Source organism: Labrus bergylta, chromosome 10, assembly GCF_963930695.1.
Source record: "Labrus bergylta chromosome 10, fLabBer1.1, whole genome shotgun sequence".
Taxonomy (NCBI): Eukaryota; Metazoa; Chordata; class Actinopteri; order Labriformes; family Labridae; genus Labrus; species Labrus bergylta.
In genome coordinates this window covers 11357860-11382309 of record NC_089204.1, presented here as the reverse complement: position 1 = coordinate 11382309, position 24450 = coordinate 11357860, and the positions used below count along the sequence as shown (strand labels likewise).

Sequence of the window (24450 nt, the reverse complement as noted above, 5' to 3'; positions counted from 1 at the left end):
TAGTTTGCTGAGATATTTATTTACACATTAAACTAGTGGCCATTATATGAAAAGAAAGAACATTTTTACAGTTTATTTACATCACCTGTAAGGCATTATGAAGAACAAACTGTACACCGAAATGTATCAATAAAACAAAAACAAACTAAGTCAATTTGCATGAAAATATCAAATACAACTGATAGCAGTGATCAAACTTAAATAGATGTAGACATGAAACATAAAGTTATTCAGAGGAAATATCACATTAATCTCACGCTCCCTCCGCAGCTCTCTGAATGTTTCATCAATAATCTGGAGTGAGGTCAAGGCGAGGGAGTGTTAAACCGGCCCGAAGAGGATTCTGGGTAATAATGACTCGGATGTACCTGCTGCCTAAACACACCGTATTGCACTTGAAGTCTAAAAGAGTGAACATGACAGAACATACATATAAAATCATTTGACATTTTCAACATGTCTTTGTGTTTAATCTTAACTCCTCAACACTGAATATATAAAGATGAAAGTTTGATGTTCCTTCTATCCAGTCGGAATGAGTGACGACTGTGAACACTGACAAACCACCTGAAAACACCTCTTTACCTTCCTGTTTTTGACTCAGTTTTGTAACAGTGTTTTTGTTTTCATTGAATGTAAATCACTAAAGGTCAGGTTCTTAAAAAACATGTCTTCTTTCTTACAGGGACAGAATATTTGTAAACAAATGACCTGACAGGAAACATCTGTTTTCTGTATCTTGCACATTAATTCTACAGAATCAATCTCATACATGTCCGGAGTAAGAACGACATTACATGTGCTGCTATTTCTGTTTACCTGGCACTCTCTTATCAATTAGATAAACATGAAACTTGAATATAAGTTTACTTTCCACTAAAAAAAAAAAGAGTATTAACCGATTATAAAACTGGATATTCTCTCTAAATGCTGCCGAGTGTTTTTAAACTGATGTCATTAAGGTTGTTTGACTTTTGAAGACCAAATGAAACCCCAAATTCGACCATCTGTAAAGGTCAACTTTCAGCGTCAGGGAATATTTTTTAGGATTATGAAACCTCAAATCCATCAACAGTGCACTGAGCTATAATAAAGCAGGCTGCTGGCGGTATAGAGATAAACGTTTTTAGTCTCCCACACTGATAAAGGACAAACTTGAAGGAGGCTCTTTGTGTGTTGGAAACTAACACTCTAAATTTGTGTCGCCAAAAAAAAAAAGTCGATTTGAGTTAAAAAAATAAGAACATCATCACATTTACATAGTTTCTGTTGAGAGTAACAAAAAAAGAAAAGATTAAAGGAGGGTTCATGAAGAATCCTAATCATATATTTGCTAATTTGCATATGAGAAACATTTTTTTAACAGCTGACACGGCTGCAGCATTGCACACGCTGTAATTAGTGCAACTGCAGGAAAAAAGGCTCAAGTTCACAAAGTGTTGTCTGTCAACGTGTGTTCACTCTTCTTTAATAAAACCAAAATGTGTAAATCCACCTGAGGATGTTAGTTGCTGATGCATGACAATAACTCTTCACTTTAAAGACTGATAAAATCACAGCAGAGGAAATGGCAGCGTTTCGTCATTTTTGGGTCTTTTATATGATGTTGTTGTCATTTCAATGCAGGGCTCATGCTGCCTTTCACACTTGATTTGCAAATTCATTTTATAATCTGGAATCATTCCAAATCCGTTCTGTTGTCAAGTGCCGACTTAATTAATACAGTGGTCTTGTTTAATCATAGAAATACACAACAGCTCATTCCTAAACAGCTGGGAGGCTCGGAGGCTGTTTTAGTATTGAGTTTGAGATCATTTGAAAAATGTTCTGTAGTCACCTCAAACTAAATTTTAGCCACCTCTTTGAGTGGTCCAACAAACAAAGCACTTGGTTCATACAAACATCAATACTTAAAATGGTTAGAACACTGGTGCAGACTGGTTTTGTCAGCTGGGACATGTGAATACTGGCTTCTGTTTGGAAAATGTACAACAGCAATCCTTTAGTTATGGAGTGATTTGGTGAACACAAATGTGTCAGAAGAGAAATAACTTGAAAGTCTGGGAAAAAAAGACGTTGACGGAGAGTTGAATTCTTCCTTCTGACCCTCGAAACCATCACTTTGTACCCTCAAACTCATTCCTTATAAAATGCTATCTTGCTGCTTTTTTCTACTGCATTTGGGGAAAAAACAGTTCAAGAAGTCATGTGATCTGAACTGTCTTCACTCGTCATATATTTAGCGTTGCAGGGACTAAGATGCACAAAGAAATGGAGGATGTACAAACTAAAATTGAAGGAAGCTCTAGTCTTCTTTTTGTCTCCTTTCTCCTCACCTCCTCCTCCTCCTCCTTCTATGTCCTCCTTCTCCAGAGCTGCTTAATGCCTCCATTAAGTTTTCTGCTTCAACAAGCACAAAAAAGCAAAGTGGAAGCTTGGTCCACATTTTTAAGGCCTGCTCATTTGCTGGTGGGAACGAGGAAAATCAAGAGGTAGGGATGCAATGAAGGTGAATGTTACGGTGGAGTGTGATCATCAAAGGAGTGTTAGCACAAAGTCACAGAGCAAAGACGAGGGGGATGTAAAAGCACTTCAACAGGCTGAGGGGACCTGAAGGGATCATGTGACAGTCTCAATCTTAATTGATGAAATTCATATACATGGAATAACACGGCGCAGCCAATACAGGCAGACGACTGGATGGTTGTCGCTGGAGTTACTGTGGCACACCTGTTTCCAAATATGGGCACATCATGGCTACTGCTTGTCACCTTTTTTTGGTTCATTTGGAGTGTTATTGGAGGAACTATTAGAGGGTAACACTACAGTATGTAAAAGGCTGAAACTAAGTCAGTATACATTCACAGACTGATTTTCTTTATCGACTTCATTTAGTGTTTTTGGCAAAAAAATGCTGAAAGTTTGCAGGGTCTGACGTCTAAAATGTGAATCTTTCTAGTTTCACTGAATATTGATGTGTTTGGAGCTGTTGGTTGAGCAGAACGCGCCATTTGCAGACACCATCATGTGGTCTGGGACGATATTGTAAATTGTATTTTGTTGATGTAACTGATTTTTTGTTTAAACTAAATAAAATGGATATTCTTGCTTGTTGAATTCAAATATCTTTAAGTTTCTTTCCTCTTCTTTTTGGATAACATTTTCACAAATTATTAAGTGACAGAGGTTTTGCTACAAACACTAAAAACCTTCATCTTCAGGCCAGATGGAGAGAAACTTAAAGCTGTGCAGCTGTTCTTGCTCCGTTACACTGTGTATATGTTTTACTTGATGTTTCTGTCAATCTGCTCGAACAAGCCATGTCGGTTCTTCAGTTTAACCCCCCCCCCCCAACATCAAACAAAAGGAAACTATGAGGCACTTAATGCCCTGCTTATTTAGTATGAGCTCACTACGTGTAGTTTCAAAATGAGACGTAGCTTCAGTGCTGCATCGATAAAGTGCTCTGCTGGAAACACTGATGTGAAACTGTAATCACTCCTCACTCCTACATTTACATGAAATGCTCGCTCACTGTGGTTTCACGAGACTTTTAGGGAGAAATTTTAACCGAAAGACGGAGTCATAATCTGACACTTATTTCTCTCCATTAGATCTAAAAGCCGGTTTAGTTACACTTCAATAGTGACTGTAACGTTCCAGCTCTAAAACATCCAGCTAACAGTCTGAGCAAAATGAAAAAATGTGTAACATGTAGAAAATACTTCATCATCCCAATAGAACATGTGATCATTATTTGCTTGTGAAACATCAGAATCACGCAGCTTTTCGTCACACTCTGCTTGGGCTTAATTAGCGTCACTGATGAGATGTGAGTTATTGGATTCCAAAACACTACATTGTACAAAAATTATTCAAATTGCAAAACTGTTTTAGTTACTTCTCACGTTCAGGTTTGTGTCCCTGAAGGTGGAGATTTGAAAAAAGGTAAGAGGTTAAAGTGGGAGGCTAACCATCTGCATCTGTATGTTAGCATGATTAGGCATGCTAATCCAGATTCTGATCATGTTCACATCCAGAGGTCTGGTTCAATGCAGCGAATGAATCATAGTGTAATATCCAAACCGAAAGGAACTACATACTGTAGATAGTTTAACCAAGAGGTCATTTCTGAAGCCGTAATAAATCATTAGCACCGAAAATTAGAATGATTAGAGTCTTTGAGAATTACAAAGGGCGTAGTGCTCAGTGTTCGTTTCCCAGCATGGAGGCATTACTACAACAAGCCCGCCTGCAGGAGGAATAACACGTATACTATTATCTGGAATTTTTAATTTTCCAAACTATTACCTGTCTGGTGAAATACTGTCAATGGCGGTGGGAGTACAGAACAAAACCAACCACTTTCGCTTCCCGCTCTGGTTCCATCACAGATTTCAGGAAACACTGAAGCCTCTTCTTTCTTCCCCTGGCTGGGTGCAACAGCTTGCAGAAAAAGTCTCAGCTCTGCCCGGGGTAGTTTCACGGCTGGCTCAAGTTTCTGCCAAGCTTCATAGCTGAGCTTCAGGGGAGTCTTTAGCTCCATGCTACTCTGCTTTAGCGCTTTGATTTAGACTGGAGAAAGATGGCGTCAGAGGTCAAGGTTAGCCAGCGTTAGCTTCTCAAAGCTGGGCTGCTGTTTTTGTCTGTCTCCTTATTTCCATCCTTCATCAAAGCTGAAAACACCTGGGAGAAAACAAGAGAAATTCATGTTGTAAGTTATGAATTCAAACATCGGACAAGCTAGAAACATATAGACTAACTTTTAGCTGAACCCTGGACTTTGACGGGTGTGATACTGACCTGAGCCCAGCGGCGGTTTCGGCTGATCATGTGTGTGTTGGCCATGGCGATGAAGAGTGTGTGTGACTGCAGGTCCTCAGGCAGGCGGGTAAGGAACTGAGCGATGTGGATGAAGTCCATCTGGAGCAGGACTTCCTCGAACAGACGCAGGATGCCCAGCCCTGTCCGAAATAAGCTCTCCTCCCCGTCCCGGCAGAAGACGTCCCACACGCGACACGCTACGTCCAGAGGGAGGGACTTACTGTAGAGTGTAAAGATCCTGCACAATAATACAACACACAGGTTTAACTTATCAAATATAATAAAGGTAATCACACAATCAGAGTGCCTGTTTCAAAATGCATGACAAGTTAGAATTGGACTTACAACCCCAGAACCTAAAACACTGGGTGGACGGGGGCCCAATGTGTTCAGAGAAGGTAACTATGAGGCATATTCCGTCAGGTTGTAAGAATAACAAGGTCGATATACACACGACGCCATAAGCTGGTGTTGAAAGGCTTAACAGCAGGAATTGAAAGTAGACAAAGACAGGTGAATTCAGAATGTAATAAGGAAGAACCAAAGTTACATATGTCACTACGGTTTGCCTCTGGCGCTCAGAGAGGATGAATTATAATGGCAGCTATTCAATCTGTCAGTGAGGGAAACAGAAAGGAGGTAGATTTTTAGCAGGCAGGAGTCAGGCCACCTTAAGTTAATGACTCTTTGTTAGCCACAAATCAACTACTTTGCCCTTAATTTAAAAAACAGTTACCCTATTCAAGATTTAATTTGAGCTCATTCTGTACAGGATAAAGAAAACAACAATCTCTTGGAGCTGCCCACTGGAGGTCAGTTTTCATGAAGTGAAATTCTCAGACAGAGATCAGAGGTCTGTTGGAGAGACTGTGGAGCCTTTCGTCACTCACCAGTCGATCAGATAGAGGTCAGGGGTCAGGTTGTTGGTTTGGAAGTGATTGAAAAGGCGGGGCAGATTCTCCTCAAAGAAAACCTCGAAGGCTGCAAAATACTTCAACATCTGGCAGAGAGAGAGAGTTGAACAGTTGAATAGTGAATAACAGTTGCTGTGTGTGTGTGTGTGTGTGTGTGTGTGTGTGTGTGTGTGTGTGTGTGTGTGTGTGTGTGTGTGTGTGTGTGTGTGTGTGTGTGTGTGTGTGTGTGTGTGTGTGTGTGTACCAGGTCATGGTCGACTCTGAAGAAGGCCATCTGACAGGGTTTATTGAGCAGGTTGGCGAAGGTGATGAAGGCTTCGGCCTCCTCCAGGTTGAGGATCAGCACAGCGGCGATGAACGACATGCCCTGAACCTGAAACACAGGACAGCCGTTTAGGTTTAATGATTATTTTCACACAATTGTCAGTGAGCTTTTCAGGGTAACATGCTGCTTCTCAGTCACTTCTACTTCTTCGGATACTCCTTGGACAGTCTTGATGATTAGACACAGGGTATATCTTCAAGATCAACGACTCAAACATCACTTTTGTCAGTTAGTGTTGCGCTGAAACTAGTGTCAGATTAATATGAACTGTTCAAGGTTCGAGGGTGGAATGAAAACGTGAACTCACATAGCCAATGTCAGGTCTGTAACAGGTGTAAGCCCCCAGTACACTGTGTAGCAGGTCATGATAGGGACCACCCTGCAGAGAGAACAGAGGGAATGTTAAGACAGATAAAAGATAAAAGATAAAAACAGGCACACATCGGGAGGAGAAGGAAATAGTGCTAGCAATTGGGGAATTTTCCTGAGTCTTTCCTGCTGCCTTTCACATCTCTCACCACAACTCCACGCAAATGTTTTTACTAGGGGGCTAGCAGGAAAAAGTCTGGGTAAAGTCAAAGTGAACAATTCAGCTGTTCTATTTCATCCTTCCTGACCATCCAGTATTCATAGAACCGTAGTTACATACGTAACTTTCGTTTGTATTCACATGTGCAGCTAACTCCTGAAAAGTCCAGGATGTTTTTCAGGAGATTTGTGCACGTGTGAAAGCACTATACTGTATGAGTTCATCTTGATCAAAAGGACTGAAAACTATAAAATGCTTACAGTTAGGAAAAGGTATTTTGCATGAAGGATAAAGGGTGTCTTACCTTCTGGAAGATGAAGAGGGAGGGGAACGTTCTAGAAATGTCCAGTTTAATAAGGTCCAGACTAGACTCTCTGTCAGCAAGAGAAGCCCCTCCATCTATCACAGAAATGATGATCAACACGTTATTTCCTCCACTTTGTTGTCCATGTATTTAACTGTTATAGTGAGTAGATTTTAGCATGTGTTTCGATTGAGACTAGTTTGAGTTTGAAGAGTTCAGATAAGTGCTGCGTCGTACCACTCTCGTTGTCGTTTACTGAACTGGTTTCACTGTAACTCCTCCACTTCTCTTTGGCTCTGCACAGGAAGATCTCATACAGCTCTGCACAACAAGGGGGAAAAAAGCACATTAGGTTTGTAAGTGTCAGTAAATACAGAAGCCCTGCAAGCCCACCGGTCTTACTGAAGATGAGATTCTTGTAGAACCTCAAAAGAAAAGGATTTTAAAAAAACAAAAATGTGAGTGTGAATTTGTTTGAGGAGTATTTTAAGCAGCGGATGAATCCACATGTACTCTAGTAAGTATTTTAGGCAGCAGGGCAATTGTTGTGGGATAGAGTCAAAATAAACAGCATTGTGTGTGTGATCATGGTAAAGAACATGTCAACAGTGCGGATCATTCATGTGTTAATTTGACGACCATGGAGCAGTTTGTACCTGGTGTGATGTTGAGCTCGTTGCCGATGGCCAGGCTCCACACTCTGCCTCTGACACTTGGAGGAAGACCCTGCCACCACAGCTCCCTGACTCTCCTGGTCCCCTTCCTACACACATGCACATAATGGCAAAGTTACCATTTCAGCACAAACAAGCTGTATATTTGACACACGCGTAAACTTAAGGAGACGTACATGGTGTCCCAGTGCGGCAGGATCTCGCTGTTCCAGATGACCATGGCGTTGGAAATGCTGTCCTCTTGTCTGTGCCTCTCCTTCATCTGACGCTTTTTCCTCTGGGCTTCTTTCAACTCTAAAGAGGGAGGGGTGATAAATATATGGCAAATTCCATTAAAAAGTCTTCAGTCAATGTTAATAAATGTAAGGCTACGACTGTATTTTTGATTCAAAATTGATCTCTTTTTCCATGGATCTGATAATGAACCATATTCTATCAAATGTTTATACACCCTGTCTCTTGTCAATGTAATAACGGTTTTCAATCAGAAAATTAAAACTTAAGTGGTGGCGGTAGCCTAGTGGTTAGTGTGCACACCCCATGTACGTAGTCTATAATCCTCCAAGCGGGCAGCCAGGGTTCAAACCCCACCTGTGACCCCTTTCTGCATGTCATTCCCCACTCTCTCTGATCTCTGACTTCATCCACTGTCCTATCTCTGTAATAAAGGCATAAAAAAACCTCACTTTTTAAAGATTTTGTCTGTCTGCGCTAATATGTTACTAATACATTAGTAGAAGCTGTTGTTGCCAAGGTCCGTTTTGCGGTTTTTTGGCAGCTGATGTAAAAAGTTAGTTTCAGTCCCTGGGTACATTTAGATCTTTTGATATGCTTCTTGAGTGAGTGTGTGTGTGTGTGTGTGTGTGTGTGTGTGTGTGTGTGTGTGTGTGTGTGTGTGTGTGTGTGTGTGTGTGTGTGTATACCTCTCCTCTTGGCTCCTGCCACCATCTCCTCGTACTCCATTTTGTGCCTCTGAGTTTCCTCCATAGACTTGGCAGGTAGGTTCCTGAAAGTGTGAGAGAGTGAGAGTCAGTCAGTCAGTCAGGGAGACAGGCGGGTATACGGGCAGTCAGCCAGTTGGACAGATTGCATTTCTCTTCCTGTCAGGTGTTCAGCCACACACATAGTGACTCTCTGTGTTTGATTGAGATTCCTTGTCATGCTGCGGCTCTCACCAGATGCTCATTCTTGCCGATCAACAACAAATAGCCTGTTTGAGGACCACCTGGCAGCATTGAAGAAGCTGCTTCTAACTAACGGCCATAGATTCATCTGCCAGTGAGATTTTGGATGGTCTAGAGAATATCAATTGGACATTAATATTCAATGATGAATTAAACCAAGACACCACAAGACTTTAGACTTTATAAATTAAAAACAGAAGTAACTGACTTAATTTTCACATAAGAAGAACAAACAAGACAGGGAAAAGTAACATTTGAGAAGCTGGAACAAGAAGAAGATTGACACTTCTGTTGAAAACATTGAATCGATTAATTATATGGTTGCATCAAGGGCTAAGTCAATCTTGTATATAAAAAGGCTGAGACAAGTCTGATAACATCACTGTGGAATGTCCTAAAATGGCCACCATACATAAAAATCTATTTTGATTTAGGTAGCAAGAGGCCACTGTTACCATCTTTAAACAAATATATATATATACACACACACACATGTTAACCTACTGTTGTAAATAATGTAAAAATAGAAAAAGATCTTTTGAACAGTTTTGTTGTCAAGGTTTCATGGGGGGCTGCTTGTAGGTCTACAAACCTCTATCTCTTGGTCAGTGTATTAGAGTATGAGAAACATCCTAGAGACAATCATCAGATTAAAAAGATGATATTTGAGTTCTGTTTGTTTGAGTTTGTGTGCCTGTCTGGTACTTACGGCGGCCGGTCCTCCAGGATGAGAGCTGTGGTGGAAAGAGGCTCAAATTCCAGGTTCTTCCTCCTCCCTGCAGCCAGGGGGAGCTGAGGACACACGGACATGTCTGCGTCCTTCTCTTGCTCCTGCTCCTCCTGTGGACATGGACAACAGAAAAGAGGATTTAGAGAGATGGAATGGTATTCATTTCTGTTATTTTCTCTTAAGAGTATCTTTAATGGTCATTTACAGTTGAAAGAGAGATTTACAGGCAATTAAATGCAAATAACCTGTTGTTTTTTTTTAAATAAATTGTTTTAAAAAACTCCCCAAATGATCTCCCTCAGCAGACGGAGTTGTCCAAGTTGTCATAGCAATGAAGATGTTCTAATACCAATAGTTTGGGAGCACCTTTACATCTTTTTTTCAGAACAGCCACTCAAGGGAACAACAGTGGAATTTTTCCTTGAGTTGTTTCCAAGTTTTACAATGAACTTTCAGTCTTGAATTTAAAGCAAATGACAAACAGTAACTCTTTAAAGTGCTCAGAAGTATTCCTCTTTAAAAACCTGAAAAAAGTCCATGAAACAGAGCAAACTCCACAGAAAGAGGAAGGTGACACTCAGCTTCTAATGATGATTGTGGTATTCTCTGAGTGCCGTTTAAGTTTCTGTTTCAAGACCAAAAAAGACCTGTTATTCCGTTTTGTATTATTTATATCAATCTGGAGGAATTACAAGTTCAGCAACTTTGCTCCTTCTACATTTCTGTTACTTTTCATTAATTTACTGCTAATAGCACAGTTAGAAAATGGAAATAATAGGGATCTAAGGACAAAAAAATACATCTCAAAATGCTCTCAACACTTTAATCAAGGGGGGAAATGCCTCCAAGATTTTACCTCTATATCTAAGAGGTAAAGCATACAGATTGTCTCTTCAGTGCAGCGTGCAGTGAGAGACAATCTGTATGCTTCACTCATTAGACTAAGTAGGTAACAACTCTTCGGAGGTTTTCCCCCTTAGATTAAAAGTGATGAGAGTACCTATTTTGAGATGTCATTTTTTTGTTATCACGGAGGACGCAGGATATTGTATAAGCTTTATTAACCTGAGGGGAGTTATAACAGTATCATTGTGAACAAAATGCTTCTTTGTAATTGTGAAAGAAAATGATAAAGTTATAGAAAAGTATGTATGACAGCTAAATGCTAATACCGCTTTTTTTTAAAGGAACAAAGCAGGTCAATATAATACATGTAAAAAAATATTGTGTGGTGTGCTGGCTTGGTTCTGAATTGTAGCTAGCTAACATTAATGTAACAGCCTACATTACATTACAGGTCCTGCTGATAGTGGCAGGATGGAAGGATCACAGGACTGATCAGTGCCAGACTTATTTGTCTGCGTACAAACCAACAATGCAGGTTTTGATTGTCAAGTGTAATTCTTTTTTTTCATCCAGAACGTCAACAGGACTAACATTAGGTAGGTAAAGCATGCTAACAATATATAACATGTATTCTTCATTTAGCTGAAACTGCAGGCTGCTGGAATGTCTTTCAATTAGATTAAAATGATATGTTAACTTGTCACAAAATGCTTCTTATCAATCAAATCCTAACACTAAAAACAATACAGAATTCTGTGATCTGCAAACTTCTACACCAGGCGTTCACACAAACACAAATGGAGCAATAGTTGATCAGCTCCTGCACGGGGAAAAGATGTGGGTTCGTTGAAAGAAAGAATCACTAAGTCTGAATACATTACCATCAGTGTGTACATGTGAATATGCACACTCACACTCCAACACTTATACGTGTCCACAAAGCTATCAAGTGTGTATGTGTGTATATATGTGGTCATCTGTGTGTGTGTGTGTGTGTGTAAAGCCCAGCACAATAAACGGTTCATTCGCAGACAGCTGTGGGTCAACAAGACAACAAGCCTTTTATACACACAGGTGTCTCAGCTTCACCAGCAGAGGGCAGCAGAGTTTCCTCCGTGCCTCTGAAGCTTTACTGCTGCTGTGTCATCAGTTCCAAGATGAAGTGAGAGTCATATGTATGAAGTCATGTGATTTCCAAGTTAGCTTCACTTCACAGTATCATTGACTGAGTGTCAGTAAAAAACACTGTAAACATTCTGTAAAGGTTTCAGAGTGGTAGTGAGAGCAGATGGAGGAAGCAGTAAAAAGTCAAATCTTAGTCCACTTGAGGCGAGACTCTGACCAGAAACAGTGTTGATGGGATATAAACAGTCATCTTACTGTTCAGAATTGATAACAATAAATGACCATCTTCCTTCTTTTTTTATATTCCTTTTGGCTGGAACGTAATTAGAAATAGTATAGATAGAGCTATGGCGAAAACCCCTCTTTTTCAAACTGAGGGCTTGTACGATTATTTAGGAAAAATGGGCATTTAAATATGCAAATCTACTGAGCCAGCCCAAGCGGGATTTGTCAAACTTCAGGTTTTTGTAATTCTTTGTAATTTCTTTTTTACATTTTCTTTCCCACTTTACCAATGCCATTTGGTTTCCACGACCTTTAGGCTATAGAGTGAATCATATTTAGGACAGGACCTGCTGTAGAAGTTTAGCAGTGGAGTCATGTCAAGAGTAATAATGTGTGTTAACTGTGGGAATGATACTCCTGACATTATTGTGGCTGATAATGAGGTTTTACAGAACATGAACAGGACTTTTATTTTGGCAGAACTGACTGGTTGTCCCTCGGCATCTCTGAGCTAATACCTGTGTTACAAAAAGAAAAAAAAACTGTATTTAAAAGAAATAATGAATGCATCAAATCTCCTCCTCCTCCTCTTTTCTTCTTCTCTTGCACAGTGTTGTGTCTCATGTGTCAGCTATGCAAGGCCAAACCACATCTGGCAGGCTCCTTTCCTGATGAATCATCTGACTCTGGCTGTCATCATGTGAGCAGAGTGAGTGCAGAGAGCAGCGGCCTTCAGCGCGTCTCTTCTGCCTGCACAATGCAGGGTCAGAAGCTACCCAGGAGCTAAAATAAGGATTGAAGGTATTCGGTGTCTTATTTGAGAGAGCTTCAGAAGGATGGTACAGCGTCTCTGACTCGAGTGTGATCAAACTAATGGATATCTCATTGTGAGCTTCAACTGCTTCTTCACAGTTTTCTGTTTTTGTCTGACAGGAAAAACAAATATCATTCAATTAAATCAAAACAGAGACACAACCTGCTAACGCAGTGTGTGTGCATGTGCAGTGTGTGTAGCATGCTTGCTTGTGTGTGTGTCAAGGATACCACCTGCTCTATGACAGCAGAGGAGCAGCTGTGTGTGTTTGAGTGTGTATGGGTGTAATTTCTGGCAGGCTCTTAAAGCAAGCTGCAAGTGGGGGATAGAGGGATACATTCTGAGTGTGTGTTGGTGTGTTGGTGTGTGTGGAGTGGGTTAAAATCTGCATCCTGAGCTGCAGGCAGTGAGTGGTAGTTGCCTGGCGACCACATACACACACAGTAAATCCATTTAACAGTCTCATACCAGCCACTATATTGCTTGTAAACAGACAAGGGCTAACAGCATTAGACACTGGAGTCTTGACTGCATCATGCTAACCACTAAGACATCTCACCGGCTTAAAGGTCCCATATTATACTTTTATTATACATATTATACTTATATGTTCTTTTCCAAGTGTCCTGTGCATGTTTAGGCACATCTATGTGCAAAAATTCAAAGTCCGCGGAAACGCGGCTTCTCCTACATTCTCCAGTTAGCTGCAGCATTAGCTGCATAAAACGCTCAGTTCTAGCCCCCCTCGAAAAAAAATTGTGACGACTTGTCAGTGTGAGATCACTGATCTAAGTCCATTGGCTTGTTGTGGCAAGCCCAGCAGCTCATGTTGCACGCCTGTTAACTTCTGTAGCACACCCACAATATGATGTAGCCTGCGGTAGCACAGTAGTGCTAACGTGCTAATATTTTTGCTCCCCTCGGAGCCAAAGTGGCTGCATTCCCAATATGGTAAAGGGGGCGGGACATTTCCGAGAATGTCCTGACCAATTACGGCAGAGCTGACAGGCCGACCAATCAGATCAGACTTGGCACACTCTGAACGTGGGCACTTCAGAGCCTTAGAGAGAGAGTCAGAAGTGAGCTGGTGCATGGAGCGGCAGTACATGAAAACAGAGACTTTTTTCAAACTTTAGCTATTGTGAACATACTTTAGTAGGTACATGGATTAAATATATGAACCCCAAAAAGGGCATAATATGGGCTCTTTATTATGACCTCTTTTGACAAGCTACACTTCACTGTGTGCATTGGTTTTTACTTCCTTAGTTAAGTAAGAGGGAAGGAGCTCCAACTGAAATATAATTAAGTATCTGGATTTTGAAAAAGCCCCTCTAACATAAATTCAACAAATAATCATAAATAATAATAATAATAATAATTTTTACATGATTCACTCTAGGGCTACAAACCACAACCCTTCATTTCTTCAATCAAAATGAGTCATTGGGTATTAAGATGTCCGGAAAAAAACACCTGAAAGTGATTTATTTTAAAGTCTTTTTTTTTGTCAGACAGTCAAAGCTACAGAGAAATCCCATCCCCTTCACATTTCTTCTTTCAGATTTGCCTTCATGTAGGTCACATTTACACTTTGGAAAATACACAATACTTCTGATTTAACAAGAAAAATCACATCCTCACTTCCAACTACCCAAAAATATCGACAAAGCCACGGAAGAAGAGCAGGATCATTGGTCATAAGCTAACACTAGAACAAAGGTATCAGGATGATAGTGAGCATTCACTTGTATTATTTTATAACTATTATAATAACTATTTTGGCAGCAGGCCATGAGATTTGTTAAATGTTGTTTAATGTATGACAAAGGGTACATGGGATTTTCATGTTTTGTCTTTTTGGTCTGGCTACAGGATGGCTGATCACACGTGAAGAAGAAAACATGTGAACCTTATAAACAATTTATCAGGAAACAAAAGTTTCATCAAGACCATCAAAGACATGAAGATGGAACACTTTCAGTCCCCCAACAATGTCTGTGCAGGAAATACAGCAGATAGAAGATGGTACCACCCTGCACAGGATGGTGATGATCATGTCAGTTTGTGTGTGTGTGTGTGTGTGTGTAGAGCCTACCTGCTGAGTTAACTCTGGGGAGGCGGGTTCTTTAGTTTGATCGTCCTCTCTGGTTGATGTCTTTCCAAACAGTCGCCACCCTGTTGCATTATGGGATAGTGCCTTGGGCTCTTTGGGTTTTCTAGAAAACAGGCTCCTGTGAGAGAGAGAGAGAGAGAGAGAGAATTAGATTCTCATTATAAACACGTGTCTGCTCACATTGAACAATACTCTGTTCTTGTTTTAAAGCAAAACAGAAACAATAAGTGGATGTACACAAATCTGAAACATTTTTTTCCAGAATACTTTTAACATATCTTTCCAGGAGCTTGTGTTAATCAGCAATTGTCTTTTCATATGTCCTTTATGAAGCTTAACTTGACTACTGAAAGGGAATAGAATAGATCTTTATGCCTATGAAAAAAACTGTAGTCTGAAAAAAACCTCTCAAAAGTGGCGAGGTAGTGTCAAACAGTTGTCTGAACAACAAACAGTCATAAATAATAAAGTATTGGCTGCCTGTGAAAAGAAACTGTTTGTCTTTATTGTCTGGTGTCTCCTTCCAGAGGAGAAGGGCAAGAACAGACTATGTCCAGGCTGGATGAGGTCTTTTATAATACAGTTGGCTTTTCAATGGGCCCATGTATGTGTGTTTGTCAGTGTGGTCCCAATCAACCGCTCTGCCGCCCTCATCACCTGCTGTCAGACCTTCCTGTCCTCTGCTGTGCAGCTGTGAAACCACACAGTGCAGCAGTAGGCCAGCAGGCTTCCAATGGTGGAGTGAGTAGAAGAAGTTAATAAGCAGGAAAGTGAGTCTGCTTCAGCTTCCTGAGGAAGTGGAGTCTCTGCTCAGACTTCGCCACCTGGTAGGACTTGTTTTTATAGTCCAGGTGAGGAGAGCTGAGATGCCCAAAGAAACTTTAAGCTCTCCAACCTCTCTACCTCCTAAATATTGGATGTGTGTTAATGTAGAAGTAGAAGTGTTTTTCTTCTTCTAAATTAATTTGATGTTTTTGTTGCATATTGGTGTCATAATACTTTGTCGGTTACAATATAGTTTCAACTTTCTTTTCAGTGATCTCAGAATCTCTATCTTAAAAGCCATCTAAAATCAAAAGTCATTGCGGCAAAACTGAAATTCCAGAGAAAAACTTTCAGTTCCTCAAAATGACCAAAGAATCCAGAAATGCAGATATGACAGGGAAGACATAATGCAGTAAATCTAAGCAGATCATCGTCAGTCTAACCACAACTGTGCAGCTGAAGCAGTTTTTTCGTGATGCTGGAGGGAAAAAATTAATGCCAGATCAACAGTTTTACGTTCCTTCAGTGGAAGTGTCTGCTGTTCAGCTGCTGGCACGACAGAGAGGGGGAGCGAGGGAGGGGAACTGAAGGAATTATGAAAAGGAAGTGGAGCTGCGAAGGAGAACAAGAGCAAATACACACACACGCACACAAGGATAGACGCTGTGACCTAAGCAGACAGCCAAGCAAATATTATTCTTCTGCTCTCTACAGGCTCCAGTTTCATCACTCTAAAGTGTTTTTGTGTGTGTTTGTAAATCCACTTAAGTGTCAGACAGCAGGGCTTGGATGTCTCAATATTACATGTAGTGATAGGAAAGGCCCTTCATTCATAAACGATTGTGCCGTTTCATTTGCACAGTGTCTCTTTATACTTTTTGACCTTTCATTTTTGAAGTTATAAATGTATGATGCTCAAATACAGTCAGCTGATCTATCAGACTTTTTGGGAATAAGAAGAGCGATTTGCAGTCTTGTAGTTTAGATACAACAGGTTAGGTTGTCACTATTAATACTCCAGCAGGAGCAGCAAAAAGAAACCAGTGTTGTCCTTCATGTCAGTTTCATCAAGCTGTCCCACTGATCAGAAGCAGCCTTGTTCTCATCAAACACCTGAGCAGCACCTGTAGCTGCTCATTTAAAAAAAAAAAAAAAAAAAAGGCATCACGTGGTGGATCCTGTTTTATCCCACAGAGCAAGAAAGAAGACATCAATAATGCCATACAAACAGAGACATAATGAGCCTGTCTAATAATGAGTGTGTGTTTTTGTGTTGTGGGTTTGATATGTGTAATAGGATCTAACCTCACTCCCAAAGAGGAGCGGACAGGATGTGTGTGTGTGTGTGTGTGTGTGTGTGTGTGTGTGTGTGTGTGTGTGTGTGTGTGTGTGTGTGTGTGTGTGTGTGTGTGTGTGTGTGTGTGTGTGTGTGTGTGTGTGTGTGTGTGTGTAAATAATTCACCACAGAGATGATCAAAGCTAAATGAATTAAATGTGGGTCAGTAAATGGAAGTGCACAAAAGACTTCAAGAGACAGAACAGGAGGAATGTCTTGATTTTTGGAAGAGACGTTGCTGATGGGTGTGTATATTTCACCCCTCAGCTTCACACTCCAAGCTGGTATCACAAAGACAAACCGCTTACATTGCATTTTTAAAGATGCCAGTACTGAGAGCCCTCTGACACAAGAGCACTTTAAAAAAAAAACACACTATTGGTGAAAAACACTGACTGCTGACATTTTGCTAGCTTTGACAAACATCACACTCTCAGCCACCACCATGTTGTTATTTTTGTTGCTATCATCACTTGATAATAACTGGAACCTGATGTTGGGGAGGGCTAACAGTAAAAAAAAATTGGTATCAGATCAGTGCATTGACCTGCATACTTGGCAAAATATCTCCAGAGGCGCTGCTTTTCAACAAGCATGGCAGGCAACTGCTTTGGGCTCCAGACCAATAGGGGGCCCCTTAGGGCTCACAAACTTAAACCAAAGCAGTGGCCCCAAATGTGGATATTTTTGCAATGACAGGCTCTCCATCTGTAGCCTCCTGTTGCCCTGCTAAGCGTTGCATGCAGTGAAAACCAAAGTTAGTCCATGAAGTAAACAAAGAAAAGTAAAGAGGAATTATCCATCTACAGGGGGGAGAAACTCATTGGGACACTGGCAAACACAATGGTGGTGATGAACGCTGGTTGGAGGGCCCCCCATTTGACTTTTGCCATGCAGGGCCCAACCAGACTCTAGAATCACCACTGTATATCTCCTGATATAATATACTCTGGCTAATTTAACACAAGATTCCACTGAAAGTGCATGGGAGTTTGATGATTTAAATAAGTTAGCTGTTCTTTCTCTTATTTAACAGATGGCTAAATTGACCTTTTAGGTAATGATACTGAGGATTAAGGTCACACAATGCTAATAAATAAGCTGCTAATGAAAAGTTTAAAGTTCTCTGCAATCTGCTAAAGGGCAAAGTTTCTTAAATGTGCATTCCTGTTTGTATTTGTTTAGCTCTGATCGTTTCAGCTGCGGACCCTCCCTGACTTGCCATCAGCTCTGTGAACCAAACAGCCAGCGTGGAGGTTTTCCAGTAGGGCTGTTTTCTCTCCTCCGTCTGTCTGGATTTACTCTCAGACGCAGTAACATTGGAGCCAGCTGCTGAGGCCTGCGTCCAAATCCAAAACCAGGCCTGAAACAGATGGGGATTTAACAAACAGAAATTTTCCTACACCTGCCAGTCAAGCCAGATTTGACTGCCTCAGTAAACACACAGAGAAAAGAAACCCCTCTGGCGCTGAGCTGGGCTGCTGTCTTTCAGATTAATTCAATTTTGTCAGGACTGAGGTGCCTTAGCATCACTTTGCCTTTCACTTCCTTGACCGTCTTTACAGGAATGTTGTCAGGCCGCTGTTTCTTTCCCTTCACTTTTCATGTCTTGTAAAGTTGATGATCAAATATTGTTGTCCAACTTTCCAAGACATTGACTTTACTGGAAGGTATTTATTACGGCTCCTTCAAAGCCCAACACATTATGCAAAGGTGGTGGGTCAGAATATCTGTTTGGTAATATCATCATCCTGACTTCTGTGATACAATTATCAAATTTCTGGAACTAAATATTGATATAATCATTTCAAAGAATGCAGTGCTTTGAACAGATTTACCAGTCAGTCATTCTATCATTTCCATCCTTAACAATATAAGACGAGATTGAATTGGAAATCCTGAAAGGAAGAAGCTGACTAAATACTCAGCTGTCATCCAACAGCATACAAAAACCATTTTGATTAAGCCTGGAGCTGATTCGCCTCTTTTTAAGAGTACAAAGGCTATTCAAAATTCTTGAAAGTCCTTTACCACATTAAGAGACGGTCAGATTCAGCCTCTCTTTGACTTCTATTTACTTCTCAAACAGTGCTTTAACAAGTTCATCTTCTGTATTTCTCTCCTAATTATCCTCATGTTTGTTGTCCTTCTGGCCTGTAAATGTAGACACTCCTGCAGATCTTTAGTTTTAAACAAACAGCCCCATCAGCAAACTCTCTGCCTAGAGGCGATGCTTTAAACTCCACACAGCCAACCTGCCTGACCTCGCTTTGAGTTCTGAAAAAAAAAAAAAAAACTTTAAAACGCAGTATGTTTCACGCCTGGCATGTGTACAGTCACAACATCTGTGCAGCAGCGGTGCAAAGGTTAAATGGTGTGATGAAGCAGCCTGAAGCCTCAGCAATAGAAAGAAGAGCATAGAGAGAGCAGTAAATGAGGGCTAAGCCCTGAGGACAGAGGCTGCACTCAGTCAATGCTTACTGAGGCCTGCTGTATCACTTACTGCACATACATAACTGGGGCATTAATAACATGTAGCCTATTGCACAGCTATAGGCCCCAGACTGCAGCTCTGACACTTTGTGAAAAGAAGCAGATAAATGTCAAATGGTCAACTTCCCTGGCTTACCCCCACCTTAATTCCTCTTTTATGACAAAAAAAGTAATATTAAATATGGGTCATTTGGTGCCATTTTAGCCGAGGGCTTTTTTTTTTTTTTTTTTACTTTTTTGATTTCTTTGAGCCATTGCGCATGCCACTTAAGTCATAAAAGTAATACAAAGTTGTATTGGCTCTTACATAAACAGACATATCTGTCTACCTGGACAGACCCCAGTGCTAACCAAACAAGGAGACCATTAGCGATTAAAGAGTTAGACCACAAATATCGCCAAATAAAATCTATTTGTTATGCTCCAGATGCTGAACAAATGCCAGATCCTCATTACAAATTGAGATCTGTTCTTGATTAACTTACATCCAGACCAGATGGAGGAGGAGACTTGGTGGGAGCTGGAAAGAAATGACTGAAGGAGAGAAGATGAAGGTGTATTTGAGGGACAGGTCCACTCTGTGCACAAACCAGTATTGGCCTCAAGGTGAACCTGTTTCTAATTTAAATATTGTCAGACTCCAATGATCTGCCACGGAGGGAGGGAGTAACCTGACATTCTGAGGGTGTTGATCTTTATTGATTGGTTGTATGAGGGATGCTGCAGGGTAGGATTGAGTGTGAAGACAGGAACAAGGAATGAGTTACAGCAACATGTGAGAGTTGAAAGGTGTTTGTATTTTTAACCTCTTCATTCCACCCATGTTAGCTTCAGATGCTGGGGTCCGTATGTTCTTGCGACAGCTGCTCTTGTTGCCACAGTATCTGAGTACATATCTCCATCCGTTCATGCCTGACCACAGCTCAACATACACGCCTAGCTAAGACTTAAACCAAACACAACGGCACAAAACATATTATACACACAAATAAAGGAAAAGCCTTTGTGTAAGAATTATCCATTATGTCTACGACTGTTCCAAAAAAAAAAATGTCTGTTCTCATTGGTCTTAATTTGCTATTTAAATGAAATGGTGGGAACAAAATGCAGTAAGAAAATGGATTGTATTCTTCAGTTGGATTTCTGTTTATTTCCTTTAAATCTGAAACAGAGGAAGGATAGAGAATATGTCTGTGGGCCTATTTTCCTGTGTCCAATACCTTGCAATATAAAAAAATGCAGGAGCAGTTTGGAGTACTAAATGAACCATATCCATATAGTGTCAACTTTCTCAGATTCTTTTAAGTCTGTGGCTTTTTATGCTTTTTTTTTTTTTATATTCACCACATTAATGGACTGTGTGTTCACCACCAGTGAGAGAGACTGGGGGTGTGGGGGGGAGAGAGAGAGGGAGGGATGTAGTATTACCTGGTAAAGAAATCAGCAATGCCGAACCTCTTTGGCATCAGCTTGGGGTCCGAGCTGTCTGTCTGCTCCGTTAGGTCTGGCAGATTGTCCGGGGCGCTCTGTCTGCGACCCGCCTCCAAAACGTTCCTGAAGTCCTCCTCGTAACCCTCGTCTCCAAAATAAAAGCCGCCGTCGTCGGGGGACAGCGGGGTGGCATCACAGCTGAGGGAGAACGCAAGGTTGGGATTAGTCCTCAAACTCTGCGGCCTGACGGGTAAACTCAGGTCACTGAAGTCCTCGTCGTCCTCCCTGATGTTGGGTTCAGAGAGCGGGCTGTCACCGTTCACGCCGGAGGGTGTGTGCGTAAAGGGTGAGGGGAGTTTGGCACTTGATCCCTCGCAGGGAGAGTCTTTGGACGGGGATGGGGCGGAGGAGGGCTCGAAGGAATGATTGAGTCCTGCAAAAGCTGGTGCCTCCTCCTCCTCTCCCGGGCACTGAGAGCCCGGTGTCACACTGAAGGCCTTTAGATTCAGACAAAATCCCGACCTGGCCCCGTTTTCCTCCCCTAACCCCAGGTCGAAATCAATTGCAGTGTCTTGCTCGGCCGAGAAGTCCGAGTCGGGCCAGTCACATGAATGTCTGGCTGCTGCCACGATGTGTAAACCACCGTTGGCTACTTTCACTTCCTCGCAGTCCACGTCGCACAAACCGAGTCTCTGGTCCAGACTGGAAAACATCTCCGCTTGTTTGCAATGGGCTACATCCACGTCTGGACCGCCGCATCCCGGGCTGTCAACATCCCCGTTGGGCATGTTTACATCTGGACCCGAGGGGACATCCGTAGTGCAGGCGCAGTTCCGCTGGTGCCTCCCCGTGCATGGCAACCGATCAAGTAGAGTAGAAGTCCGTATGCAGCCGACCGACTCTTCTACCGGGGTAACGTCGTCGGAATCCGGGGTTTCCCCTTCGCTCTCCCCCGCAGGATCCTGCCGCATCTGTCTGCCCTCTTCCACTGAAACCCGAGCCCCGAGCACAGCTGGACAGGAAGCGTCAGTGGTCCCTGCGAGGCCGAGCCCATCTCCTTCCCCTTCCCGTCCTCCCCCTCTTTCCAGCTCGATCACCGTCGGCTCAGCCTCACCGAGTGACTCAGTAAATCCGTTCATGCCACTGTGGTCGCCGCAAACCCCAGAAATCACACAGCTGTCCGTCAGCTGCCCCGGGAGGCACGTCTCCCCTGCGACCAAATCCAACATGATCTCCCTCTTGTGTGGAGGCGGCTGTACTGAGGCGTCTCTGTTTACATTCCTGCCGTTCCCGGTCACGTAAATTTGACCCCTCGCGGCTTCCTGACCCCCACTGTCACCGGTCAGCAACGCCGCGCTGCGGTCTTTGACTGCGAGGTGAGCTTTCGGACCCGATTTTCTCCGTCCCCCTCCGTCCACCCTTTCTTCGTTCTCGTTAAAATCGACAGCGAAGGACCCTCCGTTCTCAGTCGTCGTTTCCATGACTACTCAGTCCGTCAAGTGAGCCTCGGCCCGCGGCATATAATCCCTGCAACGAGTCCGCCTGTTCCGTCGGCCGAGCTCCGCAGCAGCAGCAGCAGCAGCAGCAGGTTTTTGTTGTTCCTGGAGGAAGGGGCTACCATTTTAGCCAGGGATATACCCAACGTTACCTGACAGTCACACGATGCAACATGTTACGTCCTGGGGTCTGAAATGATAATATTTTATCAGTCTGGTAGGAGGTGACGTCGACGCAGAAGCAGAAGATTAATTAAATCCCTCAGCGTTTAGCTGGCTGCTGCAGCGGTATCCCGGCCACAGTCCAGCGCCATCTTGAAAATACCCCAACAATGACGTCATGCCTCCCACTCGCTCTGTATCTGTTTTGATTCGCTGGTGTGTGTGTGTGTGTGTGTGTGTGTGTGTGTGTGTGTGTGTGTGTGTGTGTGTGTGTGTGTGTGTGTGTGTGTGTGTGTGTGTGTGTGGGGGGGGGGGGGGGGGGGGGGGGGTTGCACTGACCCCCTTTGGTCACTCCGCGCTACTACAACAGATGTCTGACGTCTGACCCCGTTGACCCCGCAATAATGACCGCAAATAATAATTATCAGGATACAACTTAGCAACACTCCAAAAAAAAAAACTCCAATATAAGTTAAAAAAAAAAAACATGCATTTAAGAAGTGACAAAAGTGTTCTGAACAAAATGTTTTTTTTTGAGGTTGAAGTGTCATGGACTGTTTTCATCAGGAAATCTGGTGTTGCTGCATGTTAAACTGTCATCATTTGCACAACCTCCATCATGCACATGGCCACATCAATTTCCTGACAGTTTCTTGTTTTTGCAAAAAAAAAAAAAAAAAAATGGCATCACGATCCAAACCTGCATGGTGATACAATTTTAGGGCCCATAAGAGGTTCCTCTTTGAATGAGGAGTTGTCTTAGGCAGGTTCACTTTGGTTCTAGCTGGCTGGGTTCTGGACAGTATTACCGTGTTGTCTCAGTTGTGTTGAGTTTAATGACCTTTCACTTCCAGCTGGAGTACGGCCTCAGCCTCTTCTGTGTCTCAATCACAGCTCAGTATACAATCAGGGTGAGATGCCCCTAGCTGTATCCATACAGTCCGCTTGTTCACTTACCTAATGGCACGTCAGGCCGGACCTTGTTGATTTCGACTTCATAAAGCCCCTTATCAGCTTTACTCAGGTCTTTCATGGTCAAACGTCCAGTGGTTATGTGAGTTGTCTAAACCTGATGTAGTAATACAATGGAACTGTATCCTCCACCCACTCAGCCAACAGATCACCTTTGAGTTTCCAGAAAATCATGTATGTTCCAACACAGGAGGTCTCAACTCGAGCTCAACGCAAACCCTGGGGTTAAGAATTATGTCTTCAGCTATTAGAAACATTCAGATCAGCCAACGGCAGAACTGTCAGGAGCCCCAAAAACCGTGTATACCTCCATGTCCACAAATCAACCAAATGGGACTGAAGGTACGCTTTGTTATTGCTTTGTAGGGATTTCTTTTCACTTTGGCAAAAATGACAAATATGAGCCTAGATGCTTTTTGTCACCACAGTTCAGCCTCTTCATATTTACATTTCAATAAGTAGTACTTAGAATAGGTGCATCATGTAATACAATAACATTTAGAATAAGGCCTGTTTTCTTTTTAGGAAGTTGCACTAATTCAATCAAAAATACCTCCCTTTAGTGAGGCCTGTCCTCTTACAAAGTATCCATGGAGATGTGGAGGTTGGGTGGCTCAGGTCTTTTTTTGGCAAAATCTGAAGTTTTTCAACAGTCACAGAATCATTTCTTCACGCATATTTATAGTTTATCATCATCAAACGGTATATATTGTCCAAACGGTTGTTTTTATTGGTCTACTCAATGTGCATAACCTACTGTATTCGTGGTCTGTATTCTGTTTCTTTTCTTGAGCTGTCTTTTCTTTTTTTCTCATCAAAAGGAGTAGTTGAAATGGTTTGGCTGTCTGATTATGATGCCCTTTTTGTTGCCTTTCTTTGAATGTTTTCAGATCAGATCATATATTCCTTAATAATTCATGAGGGGAAATTAGATTTTCAACTGCACAAACAGGACTCTATGAACATTATGCATTAATGGAGAGATGTCAGAGTGATGGAGCTGCACACGAAAGAGCATTTTGGTGTCTTTCTTAATGGCGCCTCGGCAGTGCTCAGAAAGTGAACTGGCACCTTTCCAGCTAACTAGCCAAATGTCCAAACTTTTGCAAGCACTTCAAATTGGGAGGAGATCCCTATGGAAGACCCGCCGGAGATTAGATTTCTCATCAAGGCGGAGAACACATT

General features: G+C 42.0%; 1 protein-coding gene across 1 annotated transcript; it reads right to left on the bottom strand.

Moving 5' to 3' along the window:
• Positions 1–22507, bottom strand: tbc1d12a (TBC1 domain family, member 12a). The gene is made up of 13 exons (XM_020626494.3): positions 20633–22507; positions 14593–14728; positions 9464–9594; positions 8494–8576; positions 7747–7864; positions 7553–7659; positions 7134–7217; positions 6897–6991; positions 6371–6442; positions 5983–6111; positions 5715–5824; positions 4804–5062; positions 1–4686 (listed from the first exon to the last, which is right to left on the bottom strand). The coding sequence occupies exons 1-13, from the start codon at positions 22114–22116 to the stop codon at positions 4615–4617; spliced, it is 2880 nt and encodes a 959-aa protein (XP_020482150.2). The 5' UTR covers positions 22117–22507; the 3' UTR covers positions 1–4614.
• Positions 22508–24450: the final 1943 nt, after the last annotated feature.

Bases quoted from the DNA above. Each gene is read 5' to 3' on its own strand.
- tbc1d12a (XM_020626494.3), bottom strand. From the start codon at position 22,116: ATGGAAACGACGACTGAGAACGGAGGGTCCTTCGCTGTCGATTTTAAC. The intron at 14,729-20,632 runs GTAATACTACAT...TCTCTCTCACAG, and splicing joins ATTGCTGATTTCTTTACCAG to GAGCCTGTTTTCTAGAAAAC. The intron at 9,595-14,592 runs GTAGGCTCTACA...CCATGTCCACAG, and splicing joins CCCCAGAGTTAACTCAGCAG to GAGGAGCAGGAGCAAGAGAA.